Raw genomic sequence first — 22380 nt, 5'->3', positions numbered from 1 at the left:
CTGGACTATAAGGCGGGCGAAGTAATACTTTCCAACTAAATACTATTTTATTTGGACGGAATATTACGTCATCATATCTGATCTCAAATTTTCGTGCTTTTTCGCCCAATGTTTGCTTAAAACTAATGAATTGTTAACAGTTCCACCCAGGGCCCTCGCGAACTTCCGAACCGATTTTAGCATCTCTTATATATGCGCAGTATGTTTGTGAAGACCGCCATTCAATAATTTGGTCCTTCGGACTAATTTTAATACTTTTTAAAACAATCTAATTAAATGTTAAACATATTTAACAAAATTTCATTTATTAAATGAGGTTCTTGGTACATAATTCCTTTAATTTTAATCAAATTAAAAGCCTATACTTCAAAAAATAAATAATTTTAGCAAAATGGTCCTTCGCATCAGCGAAAAAAAAAAACCAAATTTAAAACAAAATGCTTTTATTCCTGTTTATAACACTGTTTAGTAGCATACATTTTTTGGCAGCATATGAACCCATTGTTATGACTTGCAACATACTTTTATCCAAAAATCCATTCACTATAACACAAACCTCAACCCCCCCGCCTCTCCCCGATAGCCTGATAACATAGCACTTTAATATTTTATTATACAACATAATAACCCGCATTAAAAGAGCAAAGAACATAATCCCACATATTATTGTCTTAGCAGCAAAAAGGGCTATGTTGAAATTTTAGAAAAATATTTATGAGACCCTTGCCATTATATATAGTAAATTTTAAGGATCTAAACTTATTTAAAAACATAACCGTGAAAGAAATTTTTTAAAATACTAAGTTAAACCTTTTTGCCACAAAACATACACGTTAAAACTAGAGGCAAACTACGAAAAAAAAAATTAAAAAAAAAACAGTTTCACGACACTTACCTCAACAGAAATTGTAAATAATGGTGCATGCACTGGGCCACTCTGTGATTCCAATTTATAAACGAGACCATGTCGCAGTTCATTTAACATGGCAACTGTATTTTTTGGTTGTGGTACACGTTCCTTACTGGTTCTAGTTTTCTTTTTGGGGGTGCCTGCTTGAAATGAAAAATATTAAAAAAAAATATATGGAAGAAAAAATGAATTAAGTAACGAAAGTTAAGAGAGGATTTTATTATAAAAATTTATGTATGATTAATTGTTTCAATTATGTTCAAAATGTTAATGTTGTTAATAGTTAAAGAGTAGAATAAGAGAGATCAAAAGTAGTGAGTTAAATGTAAAAGCCTTTTGGTGCAATTAAAGCGTTGTCAAATGTATTTTACGGCGATTTTTATGGCGATATGGAGAATTTAATTAATTTAGGTTCAATAGTTTATATTTTCTTGGAAATGAAGAGTTTTGCATCAATTGGTAAAAACAAGCCTTGAATAAAACAAAGATGTTCAAAATGTCTAAATGACAGTGACTGTCATAAATCCAAAAAAAAAAATTTCTTAATGATAATGATTAAGATAACATATGAGATGACAAAAACTGCCATGACAATCAAAATTGAAGATTGTCATAATAATAATGAATGTCAGTTGTCAACAAATTTTATTGTGTTGGTGACATAAAAAGTAATAATTTTAATATAGCTGACAAACTTTACAGATTGCCCTAGATATACTGACTTTGTCACATTATTTGTGACAGTGTTTAATAATGCCAATAACTGACAAAATAACAGACCACTGTTTAGAAACTTTAAATTTCTAACAGTTAGTAAAGTAACATGTCATGGCAATGAATAAATATGACTGTCATAATGACATTCACTGTCAGTGAAATTCACCAAGCCAATGGCATAATAATGTCATAATTTCATGGACAAAAGTTTATCAAATTGAAAGAAAATTGTCATTATTTTCATATTGATCGTAACCGGTGTGATAAGCTACATATTGACTTTGTCACATTATTAGTGACAAATGCCAATAACTGTCACATTTAAAATGACTCTCCTAATATAGGAGCTTATGATTACAAAATTCTGCATATTGTAGAATTCTCTTAAATAATATTAAAAAAAAAATCATAATAAGAAGCAAATAAATTCTCAATCATAAAAATGTGTGCGGGAATTTCAAAGGAATTATAGCTTTGGACAAGATGACAATGTAAAAAAATGTTCTCAATATAAAAACTGAATGAGAATTCCAGAAAACTTGATCTTAGTTAAAGGTACAATCAGGCTGAACGATTGCTTTACAAGCAAATTATAAATATCAGGCATTAAATTAATATAAACTTCCAAAAAACAAATTGTAATAATATAGGCCAACAAATTTGGAACCCAGAGACCATATTAATCTTTGAATTTGTTCACCACACCAGTTTTTTAAGATATCGTGTCCAAATTAGGAGCAATTCTTTTCGGGATAAGAGTGTCACTTTTCTTAACTTCTAAACCAGTTTTCCAATACATTTTTGTTTTAAAAAGTGACACTTTTAAAAATTGTCATAATGATGACACGATGACACTTTTAGGTGTGTCATAACTCCCATGGACATTATAACACGTCAATGTAATATCAGCGCTAAAACGGTAGCATGTCATAGTGTCCATTGTCATAATGTCCATCAAAGTTATGACACTATCAAAAAGTGTCATAGTGTCCTTGGATGTTATGACACTCCAAAAAATGTCATAATAACGCCATTATGACACACTAAATTGAGTCATAGTGTCCATGGTCGTTATGACAATTTCAAAAGTGTCCATGAACAATGTGACACTTTCAAAAAGTGTCATAGTGTCCTTGTACGTTATGACACTCCAAAAAATCTCATAGTGTACATGGACAAATTGTCATAATGTCCATGGAAGTTATGACACTTTAAAAATTGTCATAGTGTTATGGTCATTATGAATATTTTAAAATTGTCAAAATATTCCTGGACATTGTGATGGTATGTCATAATATCCAATGTCATAACTTCATGGACATTATGACACAGTAAATTTAGTCTTAGTTACCATGTCATAATTAACAATTTCAAAAGTGTCACAATTTCAAAAGAGTCTATTAATCAATTTCAGATGATATAATAGACTTTGTATGTCATGCCTCAAATATGACCAAAAACGGTGCTATTCCGAATTTTAGTAAACGATATCTCGAAAACTGGATGTGATTCCGAGAAATTCCGAGGTCAGATTAGGTCTCTTGGTTTCGATTAGTTTTTACATTTTGTTGGTCTGAAATTTGTCCAACTATACAGTTAACATTTTAACCAACAAACTAAATAAAAGTTTCTAACTCAAAACAAACAAAAAAAACATACCTGAATACTTTGAACCCTCATAACGACGCTTTGAGGGTGATTTACGACTGTAACCATTCATATCGCCAGATGAAGATATTTTCATATTTTGAGGACTTTTCTCCTCAGATTCAGATGAATTTCTAACTGTTAGTGAGAAGAAATAGAATAGAATTGTAGGTGTTTGTTTTATGGTTTTGAGGTAATTTTCAAAGAGTAATAGTTTAGTATATAGAGAGGGGTTAAAGAGAAATTAAACAGAAAATATGTATAAATTGGTTTAATGATTAAAAACTTAAAAAAACAATTTTCAGAAGTTAGACAAAAATTTTCAAATTTGTTTTTTTTTCAAATAAGTGTATGTTTCTGTTTTCTTTAGTTTTAAATTACTAAAAAAAACTTACCAGAATACTTGGAACCTTCATAGCGACGCTTTGAGGGAGATTTACGACTATAGCCATTCATATCGACCGATGGAGTTAAAACGTTCTAAGAAAGATATAAATAAACCAATAAGAATTAAATTAATATTAATAGTTAATAGAAAACTTATACTAAATAAGAAAATAGACATTGATTAGAAGGAAAATAAATTACTTTTAAAAACAACAACTAAACATTTATACAAAAACATCAAGTTAGTTTGTTTTTTTAATTAATTTTAGTTAAAAATTAACTATTTAATTATAGTTTGTTAGTTAGTTAAGCTTAATTGCTGATTTCTTTTAATAATTAGTTAGATTTTTAATTAGTTTTAATATATTCATTAAATTGTTTGCAACATTTACAATACAACACACACAACATTGTTAATTAGTTTGTTATATGTATGTTTTTTCCCTATTATCTCTCACATATTTTCAGGCTGCTTATAAATACATTTAAAGCTATTTTTTCTATACATATTTATTATTAAATAAAAAGAGAAAATTTATGTAGAGAGAGTGAAAGGAGAAAGTGTCAAAGAGTATAATTAAGTTTGCTTATCTGTTTATAGTTGCTATATAATTATAATAATATTTTTTATGAATATTTAATAAAATGTGGGGTTTAAAAATCAACACCTACTTTTAAAATTATAATTACAAGGATATTAATATAAATATTAAATAAAATTATAATTTGTAGCAATAATTAAATCATATTGTATTGCTTTAAATTTAAATTAATTGATTAATGTAAAAAAAAAATCTATAAAACTGTTAATAAGTTAACAAATTAATGGTTGATATATAAAGTGTTTTTTTAACTAAATGATAAATTAAACCAAATATAGTTAGTTACTTCCATTTATAATAAAAGGAGTTATAAAATGAAAATATTATTGTGATTGTTTAATTAATTAAATTATTGCAATGGAAGTTAGTGAGCTCAAATAAATTATACTTTAAGGCTGCATAAAATTCTTATAACTTAGCACAGTTTTAGGCTAAATTTAAAATTTGTAGATTTATTTTAAACTTCCTTTTAAAATTTAGACAAATTTAAAATCTTTTGCCCACAATTTTATGACAGTCTAGTGTCGTTGGCCAATTTAATTTATTTTACTTAAAGTTAAGGTAAAAAACAAAGTATACTTTAAGGCTTTTTAGCATTTACAATTTATGAGTGAAAGTATGTTTTTAGTGTTTAAACACTTTCGTAATGAAATTAACGTCTTCGTTGTTGTTGTTTTTGTTTGTATTATTCCCTTAAACAACATAAATTTAAAAAAAAAAAAAAAAACATAAATTTAAAAAAAAAAAATTTTGAAGGGGGCTTTGTATAGGGGCTATGTTCAAATGAGACCCTATAATTATAAAATTCATGAGAGTCATAATGGCTAGAACTTGGTTTAGCAGCTTTTTGTCGAGATACGATTATATTAAACATAATTATGAACTTGAAAGCCCTATTCGTCGGATTCAGTTGTATGGGGGCTAGGTGAAATCATGGACCGATGTTAACCATTTTCTCCCGTACCATAGAAGATCATGCGACCTTTAGTTTTACAAGGTTACCTGTAGTTTGACAAGGTTTACAGCCAATATTCAGCGGGTCAGTTGTATGGGGGCTAGGTGAAACAATGGACCGATCTTAACCATTTTCAATAGGCTTCGTCCCTGGGACAATAGAAGATCATGTACCAAATTATCTTCAAAATTGCGACCTGTAGTTTGATTACAAGGTTTACATGGACAGACGGACGGACAGACAGACGAACGGACATAGCTAAATCGACTCAGAAAATGATTCTAAGCCGATTGGTATACTTTAAGGTGGGTATAGGACCAATATTATTGTGCGTTACAAACATCAGCACAAACCCAATATACCCTCCCCACTAAAGTGGTGTGGGGTATAAAAACACTAATAAGAAACTAGGCCAACCATATGATAGCCTACACCAGTTCCAAATATTAAATGTGATTTATTTTTCATAATAAAGCTTTTATCTTGTATATAACCTTGATTCCGATTTATTTAAGCAATTTATTGAAGAAAAACTAATTTTCTGAAAGAGGCTTTATATGGGGGATAGAAGCAAATATGATCCAAATCCCCATAAAATGAGCTGGATAGATTTATATTTATATAATATTTATCGGTGCTAAGTTTCATCGCAATATTAGTGTTAATAAGTAAATTGTAGATATTCAAGTTACTTTCTGAAGGTCCCCTTCTTTGAGACCCTATCATTTCAAAATTCTACAAGGTCATCAAAGCTTGTATAAAACTTAGTTGTGCCATCTTTTATCGATATACATTTATATTTTACATAATTATGAGCTCAAAAGCCCTTTTCATGGGGTTCAGTTGCATGGGGGCTAGGTGAAATAATGGACCGATTTTAACCATTTTCAAAAGACTTCGTCCTTGGGCCAAAAGAAACATATCTGTCAAAATTCATCACATTATATTGAAAATTACGACCTGGGCCCAAATTACGGTAAACGATATCGATCGAAATCTTTATAGAATGTTAATGTAGATTTTGATCGATATCGTATGCCATAATTTGGGCCCTGTACTTTACTAACAACGTTTACATGGACACACGAACGGTCAGACGGACAGAGGGACATCGCTAAAACGACTCAGAATGTGATTCTGAGTCAATCGTTATGAAACTAATGTTTTAGTGCATTACAAACATAAGCACAAACGCCTAATACACATCCCACTATAGTGGTGTAGGGTATAAAAAATTCTTGGAAAAAGCAAAAAAAAAATTAAGAGGGGGTAAAAAAATCATTAAGTTTTGACATTTGGCTGGCAACAACACTACTAACAGGCAGGCAAGGTACAAAATAACACATTTCTATATTAAAGTTTTTCTTGAAATTAAATGTTTTACTAGTTTTGCAAAAAACATAAAACAGCAGGATAGGAATAAAGGGATTGGGTATAATTTATAGCAAAGAGTAGCATGGAACAGTACCAGCCAAATTTAAGGACGAAAAAAAAACAACAAAACTCATTATTATGTATGAGCTGTGTGTGTGTGTGCAGCAAACACAAGTCGGCTCAAATGCTGATGATGGGCTTCATGTTGATATGCTACTTTTGTTGGTTGTTGTTGGCGGTGGAGCGACTTCTAAACTAAACAAACTTTAATAATTCTCTTTTCTATAAAACTGCTAGAACAAAAAAATGTATGTTTTCCGCCAGCAATTTTTTCGAAAACAAATATTCCTAGTAGCAGTAGTTGTAGTACTTGCTAGAAAACAAAACCCATTTAATACTAGCTCGTTTCGGTCTGTTATAACGGTAGATTTGTTAGGTTTACACTAAGAGAAAAAAATATAATTACTACAAACAAATTTCATAATATTATGATAACTGTAATCATATTTTTAGTTATCGCAACTATTTTATATTATACTCTTTATTTAAATGATATTAGCAAACATATAAATGATTACAAAAAACAAGTGTATATGTTTATCACAACGATGTTATATTCATGTGTGAGAAATTTATTTATCGTCAACATAATATGATTGTAGGGATGCCAAACGGGAATTCCCGATTCCCGAAAATCCCGGGATTTTCGGGATTTGAAAGTACCGAAAACCGGGAATTTAAAAAATGAAATCCCGGGAAATTTCGGGATTTTAAAATCCCGAATTTTTAAGTATTTTTCCGCTATTTTATACATTATAAAGTACTAAATAAGAGAATTTTAAAAGTTTTTGGACTTAAGATGACTCTACTAACTTACAAGCTGAAATATAAAAAAAAAAGTAAGAGTGCTATATTCGGCTATGCCGAATCTAATATACCCACCATCAAACCGTATGCCGTAAAAGGAATGCTTTTCTATAAACATCAGGGTGATATTACTCATCAAATTTACTGATAGGACCTTATATGAGAGGTAGGGTGAATCATTGACCGTTTTTATAAAATTTTTCATAATTTTTTTAGACCAATTTTGGTTCATACACTTTCCGGTAGGAAGATTTACGTTCCTATAAAAGTTTCTTAGCTTTTGGCGAGTAAGAAACTTACTTATCTCAAATTTCATCTCTACACTCGTACTTGTAAGCCAGTAATGAGCGTTAAAGTATTTATCTGGATGGGACCTTATGTAGGGGTAGGGTCAATTATGGACCGAACCACATAAAACTTGGTAGAGAGATTTTGACTCGCATGAAACATATGTGTATCGAATTTCATCGCTATTTTTAAGCCAGTAATAAGCGTTAAAGTGATTTTTTTAACGGGACCTTATATGGGGGTAGGGTCAATTATGAACCGACCCACATAAAATTTGGTAGAGAGGTTTTGGCTCGTCAGGGATTTACTAATATCAAATTTCATTGCTATACTAAATAGGCATAGATACTATCGGATATATAAAAATAACAAGTACGAAATTATAGGCGGGCGAGGCCGACCATATAACCCCATACACCAGTTATGAGAGTAAAATGTAATTTAGTTTTCATAATAAATGTATACCTCGCCTCCGATATATTCTAGCACTTTATTGTTAAAAAACTATTTTTCTGAAATATGCTTGGGGGAAGGACGCCATCATATGAGTCGATCCTCATAAAATTTGGAGGACGAATTTACGGTTACATAAAATGTTTTATGCTGAATTTCATTGCGACAGTTCTCTTTTTAAGCGAATTGTGGACACTAATTACTTTTTAAAGCTGTGTTTTGTATGAGGGCTCGGATCAAAAGCCCGATCATTTCAAATTTCATCAGCGTATTTTAGGACAGTATAAAACAAAAGCACTACTCCGGAGAAACCCAATATACCATCCCTACTAAGGGTATAAAAAGGGCAATAAATAGGCATTGATACTATCGAATATCTATAATGGAAGTCAACCTGTCAATAAGATGGCGAGAAGATAATTCCCTTGGCTAGTGAACACGGAATATAAGGTGGAGGAGATATAGGTGCAGTACAGGTGCTCTATGTAGACTCGTATGGATCTCCATTACACATACTATTTAAATATTATTTGGAAACCATTGTAAATTTGGATATCATGGGTATTATTTTAGGCTTTTATTCTACTATTCAGTGCCTGGGATGGAAAGATTTTTATTCTAAGTATGTACTTTGAATTCATTTGTTTTTCTTTTCACAAAATGCTTATTGGAAAGTAAACACCAACTAAGAGTATTCATACTGCAATATGAAATAAAACGTTTTATTTTTGTCGGTAAATTATTAAGATTTTTTGAATTTTTTTTATATTTTTCGGGATTTAGAAATCCCGAAAATCCCGGGATCCCGATATCGGGATTCCGGGATTTATTTAAAAATCCCGAATCCCGGGATTTCTAAAAACCAGTCCCGATTGGCATCCCTATATGATTGATTTTAACAAATTATGATTGCAACTTCTAGAAATGATAGTTATAACCATATTAAGCAATACTTTTACTCTCAGTGTATAATTCATTTAAGTATGTATATGTACTATAAATGTATTCTGAATTTGTGTGGAAATAGAGCTTAAAACGTTTTTACACTTAAGCAAAAAAAAAAAAAAATTATGCAAACGGCACAAAAATACAATTGTGGTGTAAATAAAGCAACATTTAATTTAGAACAACATAAATTTTTATTTAAATACAGAACTAAAAACAAAAACTACAAAACTATAAAACTAAAACTGCAACTAAAAACAGCAACAAAAACAATAACAATAAATAAAACATAAAGAAACATATACAATAATAAACAAATGAGGTTGTAAAATGTAACAAAAAATACAACAAAAAACTTGTAGCCTACTTTAAGGGTGCTTTAGTTTAAAATAAAACTAAAAACAAATATTTAAATTAAGCCTGTATTGTCTAATTAATAAACACTTTGTTGTGAAAACATACAAAAAAAACTATAGTATAACTTTAGGCGTTTTATATAAATAAAATATAAAGTATAAATATTTATAGTTTTATCTTTCCTTTTTAAACTTATATTATTATTGTTATAATTTTCCCGTTTGTTTGCTTGGCAACTAAAATTACAAAATTATTAACATCCATTTTTTCTCTTTTTTTTGATAATCTTGGCAAAGATTTGTTTTTAATTTATCTAGTTTTTTCATAATTTTATGCCACCCTTAAGGCTGGCTTGACTGTTACCTTTGTTACCATTAAATTGTGTTAAAAAAAACTAAAATATAATTTTCTAAATTTAATTTGTAACTAAAGCTTAAGAACGCTACACTGACTTTTATTTGCCAACATCATCATCATCATCAGACCTTAAAAGTGCTACAAAATTCTTTAACGTTTTAAAAATGACATTAAATATCTACCTACACACTTATTTTCTGTTGGCAATACTAAAGCAAAATCTAAAAAAATGCTATTAAACTAATAACAAACTGAAACTATGTTTAGTTGTAGGTTTAGCTATTAGAAATTACTATGTAGTGGATATAACAATGCAGTAAACACTGTCAGTCTAAAGTAAAATATTTTAAAATATATGGAATGTTTGGAAAACAATTGCAACTGCGAGGGTGAAATTATAAGTTATGGACTATAAAATATAAAGGTCATGTTTGGTTTTAAAAATTATGAGAAAATGCAGCAAACTAAAAGTTGAAGAAAGACTAGTCCAAGACTAGAAAAGATCAGAAACCTGTCCTTAAACTAGTATAGAGAATGGGCAAAGGACTAGTAGGGAGCCTAGTCCATTGACTGGACAGATAGCTCTAGTTAAGAGAAATTCCTTTCAATAGACTATTCCACTACAGTTTATAAACTAGTCCATAGAATAGTCTTTAGTCTAGTCAGCTTGTTTTTAAACTAGTCATTAGACTAGTCTGTAGACTATCAATAGACTATAAATTGCTGTATATATCTCAGTCTATAAATTAGTCCATAGACTGGTCCATAGATTAGTCCATAGTATGGTCTAGAAACTGATGAATAGACTAGATAACTAGTGGCTAGTGGTGGTTAGACTAGTCAATTTCGCTGTCGATAGTCTAGTCAATTGACTAGTCCATAGTCTAATCAATAGACTAATCAATACATTACATTATCAACACATCGACTAGCCATTAGACTAGTCCACAGACTAGTTCATCCTCTAGTTAATAGACTAGTCGATGGATTAATAAACTAGTCTGTAAACTAGTACATAGACTATTCGATAGATAAGCCTATGACCTAGTCCATAGTCTAATCAATAGACTAATCAATACATTAGTCCATCGACTAGCCATTAGACTAGTTCATCCTCTAGTTAATAGACTAGTCGATGGTTTAGTAAATAGACTAATCAATAAACTTGTCCATAGAATGGTCAACAGACTAGTCTATAAACTAGTCTGTAAACAAGTACATAGACTAGGCCATAGATTATTCGATAGATAAATCTATGACCTAGCCAACAGTCTAATCAATAAAGTTATCGAAGGTCTAGTCAATAGACTAGACGATAGCCTAATCAATACATAAGTCAATACTCTAGTCAATAGACTTGTCAATAATCAGTAGACTATGTAGTCTATTGACCATAGATATGTCAAGAGACTAGTTAATAAACTAGTCCATAGACTAGTTAATAGACTAGTCAGTGGACTAGTAGATGGATAACTCAATAGAGTAATCAATAGACTTGTTCATATAATGCTCAAGTCTATAAACTAGCCAGTAGCCTAGTATATAAACTAGCCCATAGTATATAAACTAGATCCATAGATAAGACTATAAACTACTCGACAGTCTTGTCAATATACCAATCAGGAGACTACTCAATAAACTAGTCAATAGATCAGTCCATCGACTAGTCTTCAGACCAGCCTAGTCAATAGACTTATCGATAGTCTCTATTGCCTGGTCTCGTCAATAGACTAGGCAATAGTCTAATAAATAGACTTTTAATAATCTAGTGAATATACAAATCGATAGACTAGTCAATAACTCAGTCCATCGACTAGTTAATAGACTAGTTCATAGAATAAGCTAGTCCATAGACAAACCAATAGACTTGTCTGTAAACTATACCATATACTAAAAGTTAGAGTAGTCAATAGACCCCTCGATAGACTAATCCATAAATCAAGCTTTCAAACACGCGACTTCACTGTCTTGCAAACAGAACATGCATTAAGGCAGATGCAGGCCCCCATGGTTGTCTGCTGACATTGCGAAATATCCAAAAGAGACGAGCAGACTGTTTAACAAGGCAAAGATTTTTTACAAGACCTCGGTAAATCGTTTCAAAAAGAAATGCAAAGCGTAAATCCTGGAGAACCTTCTGTAGCGGCGTGGAAAGTTCTTCTGAGACCAGCCGTCTTCGCAGAATCTTATCATATACTCCTCTTGTCCCAAGTTTCATTCAGAAACCATTGGACGACCAGTAGCCGAGAAACCTTAGAAGTTTTAATGGCCACTTACTTTCCAGGCTGTCAATCCCCCAAAAACAGGACTGACATGCAGTTTACAAATCTCTGATACAGGAATATCTATAAATGAAGATAGGATCAACTGGGCGATAAACAATTTCGACCCCTATAAATCACCGGCTCCTGGCGGTATAACACTCGAATTGTTCTCGATTAGAAAGCTAATTACTCTCTTATCCTAATGCTTTCAAATAACGATCACTGTTAAAATTTAACCACAAAAATTGTTGCATAACTTTAGGCAATGCAGCAATTCTATACCAAAAAAATCTCACAAAATTGTAAAGCTATTATTGCTAAAAAAAAAAAACAAAACAACAAAAACAGGAGAACTGTTTTAGAAGAAATAAAACTTTTGGATAAATACTATTTACTCATTTATATAGAAAAATCAAGCCAACCAAAAACTTTGTTAGTTATTTTAGTTCTTTTCTTTTTTATTAACCAATTTATCAAATTAAATTCCATACACGTACACAAGTAGTTGAAAACTTAAGAGAAAAAAAACTAGTATAATTTTGTTAAAAAATTTTAGTTTAAGTTTTACAACTCTTGGCTCTTAACAAATCTTTATCTGCTGTTTCTTGACTCTTATATCCTGCCAGGCATTAGAAACACATATGACTGACTGTCTGTCCTTTTCCTAATGTCTGTCTTTATGTTTATATAGCTCTAAGTATGAAAAACAGGACTAAAATGTCTATATATAATTTGAAATTTTGCCAAAAAGTAATGTTTATTTCAAATGTACTTGCAGCAGTAAGTATAAGAAACTTCTTGCAAATAGTTGGCTTTGAATAAAAACAAGCCTACAGTTGCTGGTTGCAATTTGGTCGTTATATTACAAGGAGACAAAGGGACTGAACTGAACCATTAGAATAATTGTTTTGATTTTTTTTTCATTACTTTTTCTTTTTATTTAAATATTAAAAATTTCTATATGGCCTAAATTGTCTAATAACAGATTTTCTTTTATTTATATTACAAATTTGAATTGAAATTATAATTCTTGATTATATGGATATTAAGAAGGCCCTGTTAAAAGCTGTTTGTTTAACGCCCCTCAAAATATACCTTGCGTTTCTTCAAAAATATCAAAAAGAACACAAGAAGTAGCAATTATTATAAAAATTAAAAAGGTATATTTTTAGGATATTACAAAACTGATCTTTATTGTTTTCCCTTAAAGAAGAAGCGTTCTAATGTTTTAAAATTCTAAATGAATAGAAGTAAATTTAATTTTTGTATTATTTTAATTTTCAAAATAAAATTATTTTATTTTCAAAATCCCATTTTTATTGTTTTGAGGATTACAATGCCTAAAAGTATACTTTATTTTCTTATTATTTAGAAACCTTAATAGTATACCATTGATTTGGTCTCTTAAATATTTATAAAACCTAAACTCGTTTAAAAAGTACATTTTTTTTAGTTTGTGTGTTGATAGAACCCAAAAAATAACTTTTTTATTACAATACTTTGAAAGTTTTTTCTATTTATAAATGTATAGCATATTTATAAGGATGGTCGTTTGGTTGGTCAATGTGTATTGGAAAAATATTTAAATTTAACCAAACAGTCAAATTTCATTAGCATAAACTGAAGCTGCAAGTTATGTTACTATTTTGTGATAAAAAAAGTAAAGCATACTTTTAGAGCTTTTTTTTCGTAAGCTTAGCATAAAATTTAAAAAAAAATCATATTGCTGTTAAGAAAAAAAATCTAATTGGATTAACAAAATTTGTTTAAGTAAATAAGAGGCAAAGTAGTAGCGAGACTTTGAAGCAAATTTGTATAAATATTAAAAGAAAATTTTTAGAAGTGAGAAAGTTTTCTAAGTGTTGTTTAGGGAATTTGTGTTATTTTTCATATTTGTTGGTTTTTTCCACTTCTTAGCAACAAACAAATTTTCAATAAATTATTTTCTAATATAAGTTTGAAAATAATACACACAATTTATTTAAAAATAGCAACTGAGCTTAATATGACAAGGAATTGTTTTGCTCATAAAGTTCAATAGATTTTACTTTTGCTGCTTTCTGTTTAATGCTGAATTTTAGTTAGTTACAAAGATAAAACAAACTTTTAAACTTTGCAATTCAAAGCTTAATTTGCAATTCATTGAAAATTTTGCTTTATAAACAATGTTGTCTACTTTTTGGAGTATTTTTAACCAACCCCCTAAATAAAACATAGAGCTGAGATATAGTTAAGAAAAAGAGTACAAATTGTAAACAAATTCATAAACAGTAATATATTTTATTCAGAAGTTATTCTTAATTATTTAGGTTCGCCTAAAAGTAGGCCAAAATTTTTTACTTCTCTAATCATAAGTTTGGTTAGAAAGAAACCAATTCCCAACAGAATCATTTCTAAACTAAATCTTATTTTATCAGTTTGAGAGCGAATAATATTGCATAGTTCAGGGATGTCATTGTGTATACTTTAGGGATGACTTTGAGGCTAAAAAATTGTGCATACTTTAAGGTGTTCTATCTAGGAATTTTGCTTATTTTACATGCTTAATACATTTGTCTTGAAGAAATTTTTTAAACCACAAGTGAACACTATTTACCAAAAATTTTTAGATATTTTGCCCACTGTAAGTACGATTTTGTTTCAATTATTAGATTTCAATGCTCATAAGCTATTTTATAAAAATTTTTTATTAATTATGATCGATGAAGTAATTTTACAAAATAGATGAAATATTAAAAAGAATTCATGTTGCATATTTTCTGGGTGCATTTTAATTTAGAAATGTTGCATGCTTTAAAGATGAAATATGAAGAAAATATTGAAAAATCTATAAAACATCTAGTTTATTTACTGGTCTAATGACTAGGCTATGGACTTGTCTATTGACTAGTTTGTTGAGTAGTCCATGAAAAAGTGCTAGTCTATACGAAACATTAAAAAGAATATTGTACATCTTTAGGGTACATTTTATTCTAGAAATGTTGCATACTCTAAGGCGTACTACTTTTTTGGGTTTAAAAATTCCAAATTACTTTTAAGAATTTGTATCTAATGGTCTATTGACTAGCCTGTGGTCTATTGAAAAGTCATAGTCTATTAATTAGTCGGTTGCCTAGTCTATTTATCAGTTTATGGACTTGTCTATTGTCTAGTCTATGGACTGGTCTTTTTACTAGACCATTGACTAGCCTATTGAATAGAGACTAGTATATTAAATAGTCAATGCACTGATCTTTTAACTACTTTATAGACTAGTTTATAAACTAGTTTATTGTCTAACCTATGGACTAATCTAAGATATGGCCATAAACTTGTCTATTAACTATTTTTCGTTAGGTCAGGGAATAGTGTATTGTTTAGTATATTTGCTGATCTACTAACTAGTATATGGAATATTTAAAGAAGATTTAAAAAAAGTACTTAAAGCATAGTAGTCATTTAAAGACACTCCTTCCTCTATTATAGCCAGAAAATTTCAAGAAAAATTCTTCTATAAGAAAACTTATTCATCTTTTTACCCGTTTTTATTTTAGATTAATTGGGCAAAAAAATATATGAAAAAACTTTGAAAAATAACGTTTTGTTTTAAACATGCGAAAAAATAATGAAAAATGTTCTGCTATAAACACTTAATAACACCTCATTATTAAACATTAAAAACCTATTTAAAATGTATAGAAATATAATGTGGTTTAAGTAACAACTTTCAGGGTAAAAAAAAAAAAAAACAAAAATATTCAAAAATAAAATATGGAAAAAGTTTTTGTTTCTATATATTTCTGTTGCATTAACGTGTGGGAAACATGAAAAGAAACTATTTTAAATAACACAACGAAAATCTTAAGAATTTTTTACTTATTATTATTTATTGTAAAATTAAAAAAAAAATAAAATATGACAAAAGAAATAAACTAAACTAAAAGGTTAAAAAGAAAACTGAATAATGTAGTGACTATAAATATAGGAAAAAAATTATAATAATATTGAATTTTTTTTACTCCTTATACACTTGTCACAAAAAGACGTCGCCAGATGTCAATGTTTATAGTAAGGAAAATATTTAAAAGTAAACTTAAAAGTATAAAGGTCAAAGGTTAAAAGTTGTAAGATTTATTCATAATTGAAGAAAACTTTTAAGATTAAAAGAGCTTTAAGCAGCAACTGGTTGAGTTAGAAAATCTAAGTATTATTTAAAAGTGAAAAAAGCAACTTACATAAAGCTTCCTTTAATTTAATTTATTAACCCTATAATTAACCTCATTAGTGTAACATACATCAGTTATATTCTGTGTGTAATATTGTGTCACAAATGTAGATGACATGAGAGAGCTTTCGAACTCTTACAAGTGAATGCACGTAATTTACATAAAAAAATGTATTCAAATTTTCTTTAATGACAACAAACAAACACACATATACTCACTCACTTACTCATACATTAAATATAAAACTACAGACATACAAATTTATACTTACATAAAAACATACTTAAAAAAATAAAATGTAAAATATGTAAAAAATGTAACAAGAAAAATATGTATGAAAAAAAAGTAAAGAAAGAATGTAGTACAAACAAAATAAAATTGGTGGGTTCATGAAAAAAAAAAAAAGAAATAACTAAAGAGTAGAAGTAGAGTAGTAGTGCAGTGATTGTAGTATGAATGTATAAAATGTAGTTGTAATAGTAGTAGTAGTATTACAAAAAATATGAGTGTATAAAAATAATTTTCTTAAACAAACACACTAAAGCAGAGAGCTAAAAGTGTGCTAACATTTATAAAAGTGAAAACAAAAAACTGGAGCTGAAATTAAAATATTATTGCCTATTTTTAGGAGTAAAAATTATTTCAAGTTTAAAAATTTAAATTTTAATCAAGTTTTGAAAAGTGATCTAGGAACAAACCTAACAATCATGTCACTAATTAAGGCCAGCCCATTTCTAATTCACTGTACGCGAATTCTTATTCACTTTCCAATACGTTAGTAATTACTACGTCTTAACTTTTGGTTCATCATAAACAACGAATTCAATTTAGCAAAGTCCATTCCTAAGCTTCTTAAAATGAAGCATTAAAAGATATCAGTTATCCTACAAACATAATCAGCATAATTTTTTATATTATCGTTATTGAAATGTGATATAAAACTGCAGTTGTAGGTGGCTTAAGGACTCGTAATACTAATACTGACGACTTAAGCTTGAGAAGCCTGTTTTTATCAAATACAAGTCGATTTGCCTCCATTCAAGAGGCATTTCTGTATTCGAAAGTAATAAATGAATTTGACTGATATCTTCGTTATTTATAGACTGTTTCTGCTGAATTTAAGTACAAATGATCTCGAAAGCTTGATGTCTAATGGAATTATTAAAGAGTCTTTAGAAAATAGATTTCTATAGAAAGACGGACATAGCTTAATCTATTCCGCTATATAAAAAGACATCGGGTCTTTACTTTACTTTAACTATAAAGGAAAATATGTTGTGAAAATTACAAACGGAATGACAAACTTTATATACCCTTCTCACAAAGGTGTAAAGTATAATTATAACGGTAATTATCAGACAATACACTCAAAAAATAACAGAGTTTTCCCTACTCAAATCAATCCAGAGCAGTACAAAATACTTGATTCAAGTACGGAGCCGTTAAGTGTGAAAAATCTAATTTAAGCCCATTTAGGATCTAAGTCATCTTACAATGTACTTATTTGGAAAGATTTCCTTTTGGTTTAAGCTCAAATGCATACTTGATTTGAGATGAAAATAAGATTAATTTAAGAATGCAAAATATTGAATTAATAACAAAATGGACTTGATTTGAGTTTGATTCGTACTTGATTTTAGAATTCTGAACATTTCAGCAAAAAAGTAATAGGGTTCTATAAATCGACTTTCGAACAATCGACTTTTTGTCGAAAAAAGTCGAATTCGACTATTTTGTTGCAAAAAAGTTGTTAACTCGACTATCGTCTATGAAAAAAGTCGAAAAATCGACATTGTAAATAAAAGTCGAAAAAGTCGATAAGCCGAAAAAAGTCGAAAAAAAAAATCGGAAAAAGTCGTAAAAAGTCGAAAAAAGTCGGAAAAAGTCGAAAACTCGAAAATAGTAGAAAAAAGTCAAAAATTTTAAAAAAAGTGGAAAAAAGTCAAAAACTCTAAAATATTCGGAAAAACTCGAAAACAGTCAAGCGGCGCAATAGGGGCTCAAAGTAGGGTACCTTCGACATGTAAATTTTTTCAATGCGTGTCATTTTTTTTGTTTCTTATCCGATATCAAATATTTTTATAATATTTATAACTTAAACTTGTATACTCCTTGGCTACGCCCGTGTCAAATTTTATCCTGATCACACTAGCCGTTCAGAAATGTCAGATTTAGTTCCAAAATATTTACTTTCTGCCCCTGTGTAAGTTGATAACGAAAGCTGTTGCTTAATTTTATGTCCCCCTTTTTTAAAGAGAGTCTTAATTACCAGCCAAAGTATTGCCTAGTTTCTAGTACTTAATATTTAAGGCACTTTTTTTAAACAAATTCTTTAAAACTGCTGCCCATTTTGCCACTAGTTCCACTTATTCATTATATGAATTGTAGTTTTATTTTTCTTTAGTTTTGTATGTTTCGCTATTATCAAAAAAGATTTAATTCTTTATACTTAAAAAATGCTTCCGAAGCATTTCAGTGGGAATTTGTTATAAAAGGAAGTACTGCTAGAAGTAGTACTTAGTTGTTTATCATATACATATATAGTAAAATACAGTGGATGACAGAGATTTATCTAGTTTTTTTTAATGTGTATGTGTGCTAATGTTGATGTATGACAAATTTTCTTTTATGAACACAAACAAAACAAAAAAGGAGAATATAGAAAAGAAAATGTTTAAAAAAAGAGAAGAAAAAAAAACGTAGTTATTTATGTTGATTTTAAGTCAAAAGGAATTAAGAGATATTTGAATTAGAAATACATTCAACATTTCAATGAGTTTTCTATCTCGCTCGCATGTAGGTGTTTTAGAATTATCAAAGCATACTTATACGCAGGACAACAGCTACGTTGACAACAATCAAGGACCCTACAAAACTTAAATGAAAGCAAAAAAATATTAATAGAAAAAAAAAACGAATGAGAAATATACTTTTTTGTGAAAATGTTGTACACGTGTTTTAAAATGTCTTTAAAATATGTTAGAATGTATTCATAAATTTTTGTAGGTTTGCTTTTGTTAATCAAGAAGAATAAATGGTTGTATGAATAATAATAAAAAAAAACCTAAAAATATGCAAAAATTAAAAAAATAATAATAGTAAAAAAATTGTAGCATATTTAACATGAGTTGAAAATGTAGGTCAGATTTAAGGGAATACATGTTAAATGAAAGCAAAAAGAAACATAAGGCATACTTAGGGGAGCTAAGGTTCGTTTTTAATATAAAACATGCATAATTTTTACCATGAATAATTACAAATATATAAAAAAAAGTTAAAGCAGTGATTCATGTTACTTGAGTTTATGCAAAATTTATTATTATTTAACAAATTTCTTTTATTTATAACATTTAATTTAAGAAAAAACTTGTTAAATATTTCATTTAAAATAGAACAAACTTTTAAAATGTTCATTTAAAGAAATTAGTTAACAAAAAAGTTTAAACTTGAAGGCGAATGAAATTAAAATTCTATTGCTTAGTTTGTATATTTGTAGCATACTGTTAGGAGCTTACTAGTTTTGTTATTAAGTGCATATTTTAAGGAGTTTTTAAAGTAGAATGAATATAAGGGGAACTAATTAGTTTATAAGTGAAAAGGAAAATAGAGGAAGAGCATTATAGATCCCAAGGAGTATATTTGACATAATTTGTAACCCTAAAGTTTCTGGTAACGTTTCTAATCAGAACAATCTTATTTTCGCCATCAAATAAGGATTCTTAATACATGATTATAAAACTCAATCGTAACTTGTAAGAAATTAACTGGTGGGAATATTAAGCTGTCAAAAGTGATCATCCTTTAACAGTGTAACTGATTTCTCAACATAACACAGCGATCTATAAACGATCAATATTCTTGCGCAAGTGATGGCGATTAGAATATTTAGGTTATGATGATAAGAGGGTAATTATCAATCAGAATTTGGAATATATTAATTAAGATGTCATTGATCATGAAGCTGTAGTCGTTTACCGGTTAAGCGAGAGTTGCGACAGAACCCTGCCTTGAGAACTCTTTGCTTAAGTCTACGAAAATTGCAACATTTATCTTTAAACTCTTAACCCAGGTTGCTTTGAAACTCTCTTTCTATATTTAAATGTGATAAAAGAAACTGAATGAAGTTAAGTATAACACTTCTTTTTTAACTCTTTGGAAGTAGTTTCCTTTAATATTTTATTATTTTCCTTTTATATGTGTATTGCAACAAAATAAACTAATTTTAACACTAAAATCAACAGACTGTAAAACATTTTTTTTGTTTTTCAGGAAACAACTATTTAAAGATTTATTTAAACTTTTTTAGTACATTTTTAAAATTTTAAAAATTAAATAATTTCGCAAAAAAAACACCAACACACAAACTCACTCTTAAACGTGACGAAAACATGGAACGATGATAATGATGTTTATGATTTGTATGACCAAACCACTGTTCCATAAAGAAATCTTTGTGAACATAAAAATCGGGAAACATTTTGAAAATAATTAAACAAAATTTTTAAAACAATAAAAGTTTTTCACAAAAAAAACCGCACCGAGGACAACAATTACCCGAGACACTTAAAATCAAACTGATCATAAAATTAATAAATTACAACAGACAAAAATCCCAACAACAAAAACTATTGCGTGTGTCTAAAATATGGACTTCAACAGACAACTGCAGCTGATCTTACTCTTTAAAGCAGAAACAACAACAGCAAAAACAAACAAATGTTAAGAAATTAAAATACAAATGTCATATTTAAGAAATATGCAAATTCAATTAAATGCCTTAAAAATGAAAAAAAACCTCAAAATATTTTTTTTAATAAAACTAAAAGGAAACACCTCTATTTTTATTATTAAGCAAATAAATCACATTATTATAGATCATAATTTCGTAGGATGTGGAGATGAGCGGGAAACTTAATTTCTCTATAAAATCAAAACAAACTAGAAAAAAATAAACAAATTTACAAATTAATTAACAAAACAAAACGCTCAACTGACAATTTTCTTAACACGGCTGTTGAGAAGTGGGGACGTAAACGAAAAGATAAAATGAAAAAAAAGGCCAGCAAGCGAAATTAGAAGAAACAAAATACTTTAGCTACAGTTTTGCTTAGTTACGTCAAAATGTGTAAATTTTTTTTTAACAAATCTTAACAAAAAGATTTAACTGATAAGATGCTGCAAATAGCAACAAAAAAGCATATGCAAAATGTTCTACTTCGAAAAATATTGAGTTAAGTGCGAGCCTTAAATGTTTTGTAACAAGTAAGAGAAATAAAGAATACCCGATAAAATCTGTTTTGGTGATAAGAAAACTAAGACCATATGTGGTCGAATAGGATTTCTCGATATCGAATGCTATGATCTAGTCTATAGTCTAGTCTATAGTCCAGTTGATGGTGTAGTCAATAGTCTAGTCTATAGTCTAGTCTATAGTCTAGTCTATAGTCTAGTCTATAGTCTAGTCTATAGTCTAGTCTATAGTCTAGTCTATAGTCTAGTCTATAGTCTAGTCTATAGTCTAGTCTATAGTCTAGTCTATAGTCTAGTCTATAGTCTAGTCTATAGTCTAGTCTATAGTCTAGTCTATAGTCTAGTCTATAGTCTAGTCTATAGTCTAGTCTATAGTCTAGTCTATAGTCTAGTCTATAGTCTAGTCTATTGTCTAGTCTATAGTCTAGTCTATAGTCTAGTCTATAGTCTAGTCTATAGTCTAGTCTATAGTCTAGTCTATAGTCTAGTCTATAGTCTAGTCTATAGTCTAGTCTATAGTCTAGTCTATAGTCTAGTCTATAGTCTAGTCTATAGTCTAGTCTATAGTCTAGTCTATAGTCTAGTCTATAGTCTAGTCTATAGTCTAGTCTATAGTCTAGTCTATAGTCTAGTCTATAGTCTAGTCTAGCCTAGTCTATAGTCTAGTCTATAGTCTAGTCTATAGTCTAGTCTATAGTCTAGTCTATAGTCTAGTCTATAGTCTAGTCTATAGTCTAGTCTATAGTCTAGTCTATAGTCTAGTCTATAGTCTAGTCTATAGTCTAGTCTATAGTCTAGTCTA

The 22380-nt window shown here is 29.1% G+C and overlaps 1 protein-coding gene across 1 annotated transcript; it reads right to left on the bottom strand.

Annotated features, from left to right (window-relative positions):
* Nucleotides 1-895: 895 nt before the first annotated feature.
* Nucleotides 896-20961, bottom strand: LOC119610849 (double-stranded RNA-specific editase Adar-like; the record flags this gene model as incomplete). Its single annotated transcript, XM_037966246.1, has 4 exons — nt 20698-20961; nt 3670-3754; nt 3287-3412; nt 896-1050 (listed from the first exon to the last, which is right to left on the bottom strand). Coding segments are annotated over exons 1-4 (474 nt in total), but the record flags the coding sequence as incomplete, so codon positions are not given.
* Between the last annotated feature and the right edge of the window lie 1419 nt (nt 20962-22380).

The sequence above is a fragment of the Lucilia sericata genome, unplaced genomic scaffold (genome assembly GCF_015586225.1).
Source record: "Lucilia sericata isolate MDLA Ls3-8-SP2 unplaced genomic scaffold, ASM1558622v1 Contig001289F_arrow, whole genome shotgun sequence".
NCBI lineage: Eukaryota > Metazoa > Arthropoda > Insecta > Diptera > Calliphoridae > Lucilia > Lucilia sericata.
This window is presented reverse-complemented; position numbering and strand designations above follow the sequence as displayed.